General features: G+C 37.6%; 1 protein-coding gene across 7 annotated transcripts in view; it reads left to right on the top strand.

The window, feature by feature from the left end:
• ANTXR1 (ANTXR cell adhesion molecule 1) overlaps positions 1 to 13,554 on the top strand; it is a 237,497-nt gene that overhangs the window by 27,939 nt on the left and 196,004 nt on the right. For all 7 annotated transcript variants that reach the window (XR_010123091.1, XM_054474123.2, XM_054474126.2 and 4 more), the window contains exon 3: positions 3,717 to 3,788. Coding sequence is in view for 6 of the 7 variants with exons in the window: in XM_054474123.2 (XP_054330098.1) it covers positions 3,717 to 3,788 (72 nt within the window). In the remaining variant the exon portion in view is untranslated. The remainder of the gene's footprint in view (positions 1 to 3,716; positions 3,789 to 13,554) is intronic.

Genomic DNA, 13,554 nt, shown 5'->3' with positions numbered 1-13,554 from the left:
CTACCTGCCTAATTGGAGGGAAAGGGTTAGGAGGTGGCTTGTCTGTTATGCCAAAAATTGGAAGCTACAGCAGGAAGCATCTAAACCCAGATGATTAGGAAAAACAGATGCTGAGAGGACAGAAGGGAGAAAAAATACAGGAAAAGGAGAGAAACAAATACATGGGTGGTGTTAGAAAATGTTTGAAAGGATCATAGAAACTAGGAATTAAAAGGAACGAGACTTCCCACCCTATCCTAGGAGGCATTGTGTAACTCTGTACTTGAATAGCTCTGGAGAAAACTCACTGCCTTTGAGGCAAATGTCCAATAGTTGGACAATTCCAGTTTTCATAAGTCTTTTTGTCATTAAACCAAGATGTCCTTTCTTCACTCGCAGCCATTGGTCCTTTGGAGTGACATAAAACAAGTCTGCCTCCACACCCTTCACAGTATCTGCTCTGTCTCTAATTTGCTCTTCTGGGCTTCTGTTCTCTCTGAAGTGGAGGAGTCTAGTGGAATAGCCTTTGAAGTCAGGCAGATATGAGTTTGAATCTAAGTTCCGTTGTGCAACCGTAGCGATTCACCAACCTTGGCTGAACCCTAGTTTATATATGAGGCTTATAAGAGAAAACATGTGCAAGCCCACCAGTCCAGCACCTGGCTTAGAGTGGGCACACATCTTTCTCGGTTCCCTCAGCAATCCCAGACTCTTCACTATCTTAGAATCTTAGAAAATTGTGGGCAGGGGCAAGGGAGGGGATTAAGAGAACCCTTAATCCAATTCTCTTGCTTTATAAATGAAGAAACCGAGGACCAGAGAGGTTGATATGGCTTAATCCAGACAAGGCACCCTTCTCTGGTTGTCTCCGCTAACCCTACTTGGCCATGGAGCCCCTCAAAGTGTGGAGCCAAGATCTTACCATCTCCTAAACTCTACCAGGCAGAGGCTGGGCTGTCGTCTGTTGACAGTCACAGCCCAAGTGCCCATAACAGTGCCAGATACATAGTACATGCTCAGTCAGTATTTTTAAATAAGTGAATGAATGGGCAATTTTCATTTATTTATTCATTTTAATAAAAAGTCTAAGGCAGCTGGGACGGCAGCTGGGACTGCAGGGGGGAAATTCATTCAATAACAGTGGCTGTTGCCAATACAAGTACATCATTTCTAATCTCAGTGGGATTTTTGACATTTTGAGTCCTTTTATTTATCTTTATTCTGACCCTCTGTCATTTTTCTAATAATGATTATTATGCTTTGCTGTTTTCCTCAAGCCTTCAACCTACACCTCACACCCATTGCTGTCAGCAAAGAACCTCACCTCCTACTTCACCAGGAATCCAGAGAGTAGTGGACACGAGTTCAAGTTCCAATCTACTCCTAAAAGATGCATATATGTCCTTCCCACTAGTCTCTGAGATCCAAGTATCCCTCCCACGTAAGGCCAACCTCTCCATTTTAGTCTGACTTTATCCCATTGTCTCCAGTTTCCTCCAGGTCTTTGTTTCTGTCTTGTATTTTTCTCTACCTTTCCCCTGGCTCCTTCCCCACAGTCTACAAACATAAACTAATCTCTCCTGCCCATTGTCCCAAAAAAAGCAATGACAGTGAATCTCTTGATCTTGTCTTCCTATAGATGGGACCCTATTTCTTTACTAGTTTCTCACTCATTTGTCTTTAAAGACTGGCCATCTCCATATCCTTACTTCTCATTCATTCCTTAACCCACTGCTATCTGGCCCTCCTCCCCACCCTTCACCTGCTTGCTTGCCAAGGTCTCACCCAGGGATGACCCAGAGGAAAAATCCAGGAGCACTCTGCAGCCCTTAGTCCACTGGATGCAGGGGTTTCATTGGATCCAGACTTATCCTTCCTTGAAACTCTTTCCTCCATGGGCTCTCGTTCTGCTTCCATCTCACTGGCCTCAGCCAGCCCTTCCCATACTAGTGTTGGTTTTGTATTTGGCTCACTTCCCTCCTCACTGCTGAAACTCTCTCTGAACAACTTTGCCCACATCAGTGTGCTGAGGACTTCCAAATTATGCCTCTAGCCTAGACTTATATGCAAGTTGCCTCTTGGAGACCTTTATTTTCCACATTTCAAATTTATTATTTCCAGAGCTGAACTTGACAGAAGGGAAGCAGTATATAATGTGGCAATTAGGAGCCCAAGTTCTAGAATTAAAACACTTGACTTCAAGCCCGAGGTCTGCCACTCCCCCACTGTGTAACCTTGAGGAAATTGTTCCATTTTTCAGGACCTCAATTTCCTTTTGTGGAAAATAGGAACTATTAGTTTGATATGAACTATCAGGATTGGTACTATAGGTACCAATCTCATAAAGTTGTTCAAGTATAATGAGATCATACGTGCAAATCACTGTGATCTCACACATGGTAAGAACTCAGTAAGGTTGGCCATTATTGTATTATTATAATCATTATGATTGTTATCGTTTAGGACATGGTGTCCTGCTGCCCCAGTGCTGGGGAAGTAGTCCCAGGCAGCATGGGGTCATGGACAGAAAACTGAGATCTGTTTTAGGGACCAATATTCAATTCACCAGGTATTGCCTGAGCTCCTATCAAATATTAAACACCATGCCAAGGGCTTCCAAAGATGCATCAGGCACATGGTAATAAATGCAGACTTTATCCTGGAGACAGTAGGAGTCATTGGAAATTTTATAGCAGATAAGTGACAGGTTCTAATTTTTGTTTTAGGAAAATAATTCTGGGAACAGTGTGAAGAGTGAATTGGAGCAAAGAACCTTCCTAGGCAAGACACCAGCTAGGAAATTGTAGTGGTCAGACGATTGAGGCCAGGATCCTAAGCTAAGATACGGGAAGTGAGGCAGGTTTGAGAAACACTTGGGGAACTGGAACTACAAGGTTCAGAGCCCGATCAGGTGTGGGAGGTTATTGCATTGTGAAGAAATAGATTGATGCTATCACAGAAGAACAAGTTGGACACACAGAACAGCATTGCATTGCTGAATCCACTGCAGTCTGATGGTCCATCTTGCAGACTGAGAAACAAGTTCGTCCTCAGGTGAGAGTGCTTCTGTCTCCAGAGTGTGACTCTTACATTGAGAATGCTCCTGAGCACTGCCATATAAAAACCATGCCAATTTATTCATCAATAATGAGAAGTATAACTACCAAATGGAATAGATATTCTTATGACCAATCAGCATATTCTCTCCTTATAGGATAATCTCCTTGGGAAGCCAAGGAGAAATTAAAAGTTGATAGTGATCCCAGTTTCAGATCAAAGGGAGTTTGTTATATAATGTTAATAGCTGATGGCATCAAGCTGCAACTCATCATTAGAGAATACACCAGGCTACCATGGAAACATTATCAAATTTTGCCTATCGGGATCCCCTTTTATAGACACCCATACAGATTGGTCCCCTTGTTGGGACACACTTCAAACAGAACACAGGGCAACAATGAAGTTTATCATTCTTATTCGTAATCCACACTCACTGAGCAATGGTATCAGGTCAGAAGCAGCCTCAGGAAGACCCAGCGTGTCTTCTCTTTGACCCACACTTCAAGTCCACTGCTGGCTAATCAACACCCGCAGCACCAGCCTTGGAGGCCCCCTGTGGGTTATGGGTCTTCAGCTCTGGCAGCCATGATAGAAAGCGAAGAACAGGGAGGGAGCCTGAAGGGAGTGGCATGCGCAGTCTTATTGTCTGTCCTAACAGAGCTTCTTTTCCTTTCCAGCCCACAGTTGAGAATGTCCTTTATTGTCTTCTCCACCCGAGGAACAACCTTAATGAAACTGACAGAAGACAGGTAAGGATACTTCTTATCTCTGTTGTTAAGAAGTCCATCACTTCCTGAGTAGCCCTGAGATTTGTGCTCTGGTGCCAGCCTTGACCTGTTGATCACTTTAATCTAATAGTTTCTCCTTTTACCCTAAGTTTTTAACCTTACATACGGGCACGTGGGTCCTGCTGCTAGTTTACTCTTCAGTTACTTTTGATAGAATTTCCTGATATTGGTGAAATTTTATAAATGATGAAATTACATTAAGATAAATCTCACATTTGATTGTTGACTCCATCTGCTAACTTGGAGCGAAATGTTGGCAAACCATATTATTGGGGGACTATATTTTCTTTTACTTAAATTAGACTTATTTTGGATTAAGGTTTCAGAGATACAAGTGCACTGTGAGACAGGTAAGAGCTTGAAATATTTACTATTCATAATTACCCAGGAAGGGAGTAGAAAGGGAGGGCTTATGGTACCACAAAATAAAAGGAAATTTAAACAGTGTAAAAGAATGTTGTTGACACAAAGAAGTAGTTAAACTAGGTAGACCTAGCTTAACAAAAGTATTTTAGGTTTTGCCACATTTTACTTGCAGATGAAAACTAGCAATAACAGAGTCATGTCATTTATTCATAGTTAGGATGGCATACTAGAGAGTGGAGAGAATAGTCTTCCCCCATTTATGAAATTGTACACTTTTTAAATAGTGAGATGGCCCACATGAGAGAAGCACCATGGGGAACACATGTGGGATTATTGGGAGACTCATATATGGATGTGTTGGAAAAAGAAAAGGAGGAAGGGCCAGTACAGGGAGGGCAGGAAGACTTTATTCTCTAACGTTCTTATAGAAATGAATATAGGACTAACAAGATAGAGTAAAATTTCCTGGCTGAAGTCAGCAAACTTGAGCTAGTCCCTATTTTTTTCCCATGACTTTGTTAGGATCTGTAACAAAAAGAGTGCTCTGTACCATGTAGGAGTTTTCAAATCCTGTTATTCCTTCAACCTGATCTACTATATGCATGCATTTCATTTGAGATGCACAAAAACTCCATTCAAAAAAACAGGAGTTTCTGATCCCTTATTAACAGAAGGAGAAACTGAGGCCATATCACCTTCCCAAGAATAGCAAACAGAACCCAGACCAGACCCAGGCTCCACATTCTTTCCAGTTTACCTTGCTGCCTTCTGTTGAACAGAGAATCATAAGATCCAAGACATTTGTGTGACTTTCCTTCAATACTGGCCAAGGATTTTAAGAAGCTCTGAGGAGGTGTCTGTAGCCATCTCAAGACTCCTCATCTTGCTCAGTCTTTAGATGATGCCATCCCTTATGCAGAGATGTTTTTTGTTCTGCGATGGGGAGCTAAACACCCCTCTCACCTGTTCGTCACATCCTCCTACAACCCGAGGCTTCCTAGTGCAGCTTCATGCTGTCCATGCCCCATTCATAAGAGTTTGGCCAAGAGACCAGGTTCACACATCACTTGCAGGTGCTTTGTGTGCTAATGCTCACAGCTTCTGGGAAGTTGACAGGGTCAGAGGAGTCAGGGATTTATAAACACTATCAGAATGCCAAGTCTTCCAGACCCATTGTGGTTTGTTATGCTTGTTGGAATTAGTCATCCTCTGAATCTACTGGGAATCTAATTTTTGTGTACCTTAACGTCACTACTGCTAGTTTCCTGTTCTGAAGAGAAAACAGAGGGTAGAGTCCCTGGTATGCTGGAAGCAGCATTTTGTATGGGTCAAATGCACATCAAACAACAGCCAAAAATGCCTTGCTGAAGGCTGTGTGGATTTCATGTGGTGACTGCTTGGCCTAGGTCAGCTGGCAAAGCACAGCATGGTTTATGGACACACCCCCAACCTCGTCAGCCTATGGAAGAAATGTGGGCAAGATCTCTCTCAAACTCTTTCTCAGGAGACTGGCTAAAAGAATCAGGCTTTCAGAACTTCCAAGCTAGTACTGCTTCTGAAATATATGACTTGCAGTGTTTTAGGTGGGCACAGGAATTTATATTTTTCTATCTCACTTGATCATCACAATATCCCTATAAAACAGTAAAGCGTCCATTAAGATACCTGTATAATACTTGAGAGACCTTATAGAATTAAGAAAAACTTGTTCAAAAGCAAGATATGAAATAGCAAAGACTTTCATTTCAGCAAAAGGTTTTGGGTAAATCAAAAGAAATAATATCAAAGATATACGGTTGATCCTTGAACAACATTTTGAACTGAATGGGTCCAATTATACACAGGTATTTTTCAACCAAATGCAGATCAAAAATACAGTATTCGCAGGATGCAAAATCCACATATATGGAGGGCTGACTTCTAGTATATGCAGGTTCTGCGGGGCTGTCTGCAGGACTCGAGTGCATGGATTTGGTATACTCAGGGATCATGAACCAATCCTCTGCCTACACCGAGGAATTACTGTATTCTCATTCAGTTCTTGGGATCAAATACACGTAGGGTAAAGCTATAAGAAGATGAAAAAATAGAATGGAAAATAAATATAATGTTAAGATATAGTAAAGAAACTCCAATTAGAATAATAATGCCTACGATTTGTGTCTTTTATCTGCAAAGCACTTTATATATCATTTTTTATTTATCCTCATATAACCATTGTTACTCTATTTTCTAATGGGAAGGAACTATACAGTCATTTGAATCATCGTTATATATGGAATGTGTCGTTTTTCTCTGTTTTCACAGTTTCTTCTTTTTTAGTTCTTAGCAGTTTGATTATTTGTGTGGGCATGGTTTTGTTTCAGGGTACCCTATTTTGATTTTGTGGAGCTTCTTGAATCTATAAACTTGTCTGTCACCATATTTGGGGAGTTTGCAGCTACTTGAGTCGGGGGGGGGCGGGGGCGGAAATTCTGGACCTCATGGTAGTGTGGGTCATTTCTCTAGGTTTAAATTTTCCTCCCCAGTCCACCAGTTTTGTTTTCTTTCCAGTCTACTTGGTTGCTTTTTCTGTTGTAATCAGCAGGCGATATAGGCAGCAGCAAGTATACTCTATCTTGGCTGCTGTTACTTCAGTTTTACAGATAAGGACACTGAGGTTCAAAAACTTTAGGTAACCTGCCGAGGTCAGATAGCTAGTAATCTGCCAAACTAGTACTCTGATTCTGGATTCTAAATTTGGTCCAACTCCTGTACTTTGTACTGTATCATGTTGCTCTTCCAAGATTTCCTGGCTTCATCAGTTTAAATAGTTGATAGATTGTAACAAAGTTTGCAGGTCACTTCATTAGTATAATAGAGTGTACAATGTCAATTTAAGTACTGTTAGAATAAAATGATGTTAACTACTGCATATGAGTCCCTGGAAACTCCAAGGAGAGTCTTGTTCTTACATTAATTGAAATACTTCAAATGTGTCATCATTTAGAAATAAGACCATGTGAAGGAAGTTCAACTATTCATTTAAAAAAATAGATGCTCAATTTAATCAAATGCAATTTTGCCTTTTGTTAAGATGGTGATATTTTTCTTTTACCTACTAGTACAGTGAATGTCATAAAAAACATTTTTAAATATTGGATCATTCTAGTATTTCTGTATACATTTGGTTATGATGTATTCTTTTAATGTATATCTGAATTCTGTTTTTTTAATATTATTCAGAAATTTAGCACCCCTATTTATAATTGTAATTGGGCTGCCATTGTCCTTTTTATTACTACCTTTCTTTATAGTATTTTTGATTCTTTTTTATTTAAATTAGTACTTCTTCTAGAATTTATTATGATGTAAGGTACAAGGTCAACGTCCAGTGTTTCTTTCCCCGATTGATTAGCCAGTTCTTCCCACACCATTGTGTAATAATCTTTTACCAACAACTTGAACAGTTAAACTCTTTGCTAGGCTTGGGTTTATTACTGGGTTTTCTATTCTGTTCTGTTTTTTTGTCTGTTTCTATACTTGGATCACATTGTTTTAATTAGTTTTAACATCTGGAAGATGTTAAAATCTATCCTCATTTCTAATCTTGGGTGAAAATCTCCTTGGTCTTTACTGGATTTTTCCAACCACATACATTTTAAATAATTTTTTATGTTCCCAGATATCCCTAGGATTTTCACTCGAACTGTGTGAAAAATACAGATTAACTCAGCAGCAATGGCACTGCATTTTTTCTATACTTATTTTCTTATTTAGGGATATACCACATCTCGTTTACGTCCCTCAGTACGGTTTTGTTTTTTTTCTTCAAATTAGTCTAATTGTCAACATTTTTTCCCCAGGCAGCTTAAGTTGCCTCCATTGTGAAAGAAATGCTTTGCTGTTGTATTCTCCAAACTGTCATTCTTCACTCTTGACTGGTGAACCTATAGTTTGTGATCCATGGGCTTCTATTGAACTCCATAAAATGATTTACAAAAATGTGCATGTTAGTGGGTTTTCTGTAGAAAAGACCATGCATGCAGCCCCCATCCCCATCCCCTGCCAAAAAAAGAGCTTAAGAAATATTAGTTTTGGGGAAAACAATAGGTTTCCAACAGGTTTTTTGTAGATTTCTTTTATTTTTATTATTTTTATTTTTTTTAAGAGGGAGTCTTGCTCTGTCACCCAGGTTGGAGTGCAGTGGTGCGAACTCAGCTCACTGCAACCTCCATCTCCCAAGTTCAAGTGATTCTCCTGCCTCAGCCTCCCTAGTAGCTGGGATTACAGGTGCACGCTGCCATGCCAGGCTAATTTTTGCATTTTAGTAGAGACGGGGTTTCACCATGTTGGTCAGGCTGGTCTCGAACTCCTGACCTCAAATAATCCACCCACCTCGGCCTTCCAAAGTGCTGGGATTACAGGTGTGAGCCACCACATCTGCCTTCTTATCCCACCACTTTAATGAAACATTTTATTAGTTCTAATAGTTTTCCAGTTAATTTTTAAGTGGTTTTCCAATAAGGTGATTGTAGTATCTGTGATTAATTCTGTCCTCTTTTCTAATATTTGTAGCTATTATGTCTTCCTGTGTATCTTCTTACGTTCTAAAATTTTCAGACTTTAATTCCCAATTGGGTTTTACAATTATGCATTTTATTGGATGCTAACTTCATACATTTTATCTACTTTGTTAAGGAAGGATTCTTCAAATGCGAGATTATTAAAAATTTTTTATCTGAAATAGTTGTTATATTAAATACCCTTTTGCCATATCAAAATAGTTATATCTTTCTTCTATTTCCTTTGATCTCTCTGTAAAAATTTTAAATCAAAAGCTGTCCTAATGGGCCTGGCACAATGGCTCACACCTGTAATCTCAGCACTTTTGGGACGCTGAGGTGGGAGGATCGCTTGAGCCCAGGAGTTCAAGGCCAGCCTGAGCAACATAGGGAGACCCCATCTCTACAAAAAAAAAAAAAAAAATTAAAAATTTGCCAAGCATGTTGTCACACCCCTGTGGTCCCAGCTACTCAGGAGGCTGAGGTGACAGGATCCATTGAGGCATAGGAGGTTAAAGGCTGCAGTGAGCCATAATCATGCCAAAACACTCCAGCCTGGGCAACAAAGCGTGCCATATCAAAAATAAATAAATAAATAAAAGATTTTCTAATGAAAAACTAACCTTACATTCCTAGAATAAACTTTATCATGGTTTGCTATGTTTTTATTGTGTTTCTGGATTTGATTTAACCTGAAAGATATTACTTATCAATATTTAATATTGAGAGTATCTGGGGCTTTATTTCATACGATCTCTGTCAGTTTGGGAGTAAAAGGATTACATGAGCTTGGAAAAATGAGTAGGCAATCTTGCTGTAAGCTGCAGAATTGCTTAACTAATATAGAGAGCAAACGTTTGTTCAAAGTTTAATGTAACTCAGAGGAAAACCATCAAAGCCTAAATTATTATTGAAGAAGCTCTTTGACAGTTACCTCAGCTTTTTGTGTTATTGTTTTTATCATGTTTTCTAACTTGAGAAATGGTAGAAATTACCAATATGTTGACATTTTAAATTTATCACGTATCTTTTTAATTTTCAAAAGCTCTTCTGTATCTTTGGTTATACCCCTTTCCTCCAATTGTATAAAGTTATTTTCTTTTCTCTTATTTGCTCCATTCAAATTACCTAATGGTTTGTTTCTTAAATGTATTCATCAGTTCTGTTTTATATATTTTTAGATTTTATGATTCATTATTTTATCTTATTACTATTATTAATTCCTTCCTTCTGCTTCTTATGTTGCAAGTTTTTCTGGCTTCTCAAAATAAAAGATAATTGCCCGGTGTGGTGACTCACACCTATAATCCCAGGACTTTGGGAGGCTGAGGCAGCCTGATCACTTGAGGCCAGGATTTTGAGACCAGCCTGGCCAACACGGTGAAACCCCATCTCTACTAAAAATATAAAAGCTAGCTGGGCATGTTGGTGCGCACCTATAATCCCACCTACTTGGGAGGTGAGAGTTTCTTGAACCTGGGAGGCGGAGGTTGCAGTGAGCCGAGATCGCACCACTGCACTCCAGCCTGGCCAACAGAGCAAGACTCTGTCTCAAAAAAAAAAAAAAAAAAAAAGAAGATTATTCACTATACTTTATTTCTTTCTAAATAATAAAAGCTTTAATAGTATAAATTATACTTTAAATCTGATATGGTTGTTGAATTTTATACATTTTGACATGTCCTGTTCTTATTATTGTTAATTTTTTAATAGTTATATTTACTATTTTTAAGATGATTTAGGAAAAGTGTTTCACAATTTTCACATTTTTGTTCACCCTTCCCTCAATTTCTAGAGTCATTGCAGTTTTTAAAAATTCAATTTATATAATTTCTATTTTTTATTTTTGTTGGTGGACTACTACATGATCAAATTTTATTTAGTATCCATGGATGTTAGAAAATACGTATACTTTGATGATTAAAATTTTGTTATAAGAAACATTAATTCAATTTTTAAATATTTTATATTTTTGTTTACTTGATCTGTGAAGATAGACATTTTGCATTTTCCACCATGACTGTTTTATCTTAATTTCCAACACATTGCTTTTTAATTTACATCATCTTACTTGGCTTATGTGTATTTTTGTTATGGATTGTGCATCTAATCAATATAAAATAATCTTTTTGTCACCTTTAGTGCTTTTGGCTTTATATCCTTTGTCCAAAATCAGTATTATTAAACTTGAATTTTGTTTGCATTTCCTGATATATCTTTTTCATTCATTTATTTTTTACTTTCGTTGATATATTGTGTAATTTTTCAATGATTTGAAAAGTATAATTTCACTTGCATCCTAGTAACAGTTGCCAGATAATTTTGCTTGCCTCAATAGTGACAAGAATTGAATAAATATCTACTGATTCTTCTTGTTGAATTTCTTAAGAAATATTTGCATTGTATTTTATAAACATATCAACAATAATTAAACTTACTGTAAGATTTACTGATTTCATTGAATATATATGAATACACACACACATTCACACACATACTTCCTTTCCAGTACTTAAGTTTTAATTATATATTTTTAATTCCTCAGTTTGCTGAGTCTTTTTTTTAGGTAAGATTTTCCTGAAGAATATGTGACTATTAAGACTTCTAAGTCACTATTTATATGAGAATTTTTTTGTATTCACCTCCAGGTAAATATTTCCATTGAATATAAAGTTCTTCCATCTTAACTATCTTTCCCCCTACATTTTCTGAAGACATAGTCAACTTGCATTATTAGAAAGGAGAGATGCCAATTTAATATATCTCTCCTATGTGGGTAGCCTGTTTTCTCTTCCTGGCTGCTTATAGACCTTTTCTCTTTATCATACATATTTTTTTAAATATCAACAGAGTATTTCCAGGTGTAGTCCTTTCATTAATTTTGTACAGTACTTTGTATAGTACTTGAGCCATTCTATCTGAAGACTTAATAAACTTTCAGCTTAAAACATTTCTCTTCTATGCCTTTTGTGATTAACATTTCTTCTGTCCATTTGGTTCTTGAATCTATCCAATATCTCTTTATATTCTAAGTTTTTAATCTTTCTATTATTTTTGACATCTGAGAGAATGTTTCATTCAGATCCTGTAATTACCAGTCTAAGTTGTTTATTTTGTTTTTGCTTCTGTTTTCACAGTCACCCAGCTTACTTTTCACTGCTTCCATTGCATTTTTCAATTGACAATTAATATCTTTCATCCCTATGAATACTTTCCTGTTCCTAAATTTTTCCACGTGTGTATGACCTTGCTGTTGAAGGTATGTCTTCAATATAAATATACATTAGAATGTCTTCAACGTAAATATACATTAGAATGTCTTCAACATAAATATAAATTAGAATTGGTTATATGTGCTCCCTTGTTTTTTATATGACTTTATTTCAAAGGGGGATATTTTCTCAAATTCCTAAAATTGGTCCTCTTCTTCCCAACTGCTGATTCTTTTTCTGAGTATAGTGACTTAAAAATGGAACCACACGGGCTTTTCAGTACTGAGATTTGGGAAAAGTTCTGCAGCAGATCATGCAAGATCCTTGTTGAAAATGTTAAGAGCTCAGGCTAAGGAAAATGAGAACATTTATATGCAGCGTAATTTTATCTTAGGCAGAGTAGAGACCCAGCAGTCTTTCCAAGGCAAAGAGGAAGATGAAGCTAAAGGAAGATGGCCAGGTGTAGATGCTGGATTATTGTGTTAAGAACTAGCTTCCTTCACTTCCCCGCCATCCCTCATGCTTTTCTTCTTGTGCTCTAGGATCCCGGGGTGGTGGGTCCTTCCCTTACTCTGACCTCCGCAGCTCCACATCATGCAGAAATTCGAAGTTTCTGGCATCCTTGCCTATTTTTCAGCAGTGAAGAAACATTTTCTCTATTATACCAGTTAGCTATTTCTACAGCAATTTGGAAAAAGAAGCAAAAGTTAAAATATGCAGACCAAGATCATTATCTTTGACTGGAAATTTCACCTTTCTTCCAAACTTTGCAAGATTAAAAAACGAAGCATAACAGAACAACTATGAGTCAAAGAATTATTATATCTTATCCAACCCACTGACCTCATTTTACTGCTGAGGAAAATGATTCCCAGAGAGACAGAATTCTTTGCTCAAATTCATTCATATACTCACTGGCAGCACCATTTTTTTTAACTCACAAAATTAAAAAGTATAAACTCAGTGATTTTTCTATTACATTACAAAGCTACCCAGTACATACGGCCTCTGCATGTATTATTTTGTTTCTTATCTGTGTAATAGTCAAATGGAAGCCACCAATATGTGTATGTACATACATATGCATATGTGTGTATATCTAAATATAATCTTTTACTAAGGGCTTATTATATACCAGTAGCCTAGTATACTTTCCTTATCTATAATCAGAGGAAATAATAGTATCTACCTAATTTGGTAGTTTTGAGAATTACATTTATTATATGTATTATCAAAGACAGGGATATCGAGGTAGAGAAAGCTCATGGCCACTGTAATGTGAAAGTGTAGGAACCTGAATTTGAACTCAAGAAGCACGATCCCAGTGTTCATATTCTTAATTACTATACTGTAGGATTTCCCATGATTTTATTATTATGTACAGTTTTAAATTTAAAACAAATCCAAGCATACACAATTCACCACCCAAACTCTCTGACATCTTTAAGAAAACAGTTCCCCGAGGCAGCCTATGCCCTGTATACATTTCATCTTCATGGGCTTTTGGAAACCGGAACTTGGAAATACTCCTCACAAAGAGGTAAAGAGGTAGCATCAGCATTTCACAGATGGAGGTATGAGGTTAAGTATCTTGCTTATTGCTTA

This window comes from Pongo pygmaeus, chromosome 12, assembly GCF_028885625.2.
Source record: "Pongo pygmaeus isolate AG05252 chromosome 12, NHGRI_mPonPyg2-v2.0_pri, whole genome shotgun sequence".
NCBI classification, from domain to species: Eukaryota; Metazoa; Chordata; class Mammalia; order Primates; family Hominidae; genus Pongo; species Pongo pygmaeus.
Note: the sequence above shows the minus strand (reverse complement) of the source record. Positions and strands in the feature narration are given on the sequence as shown.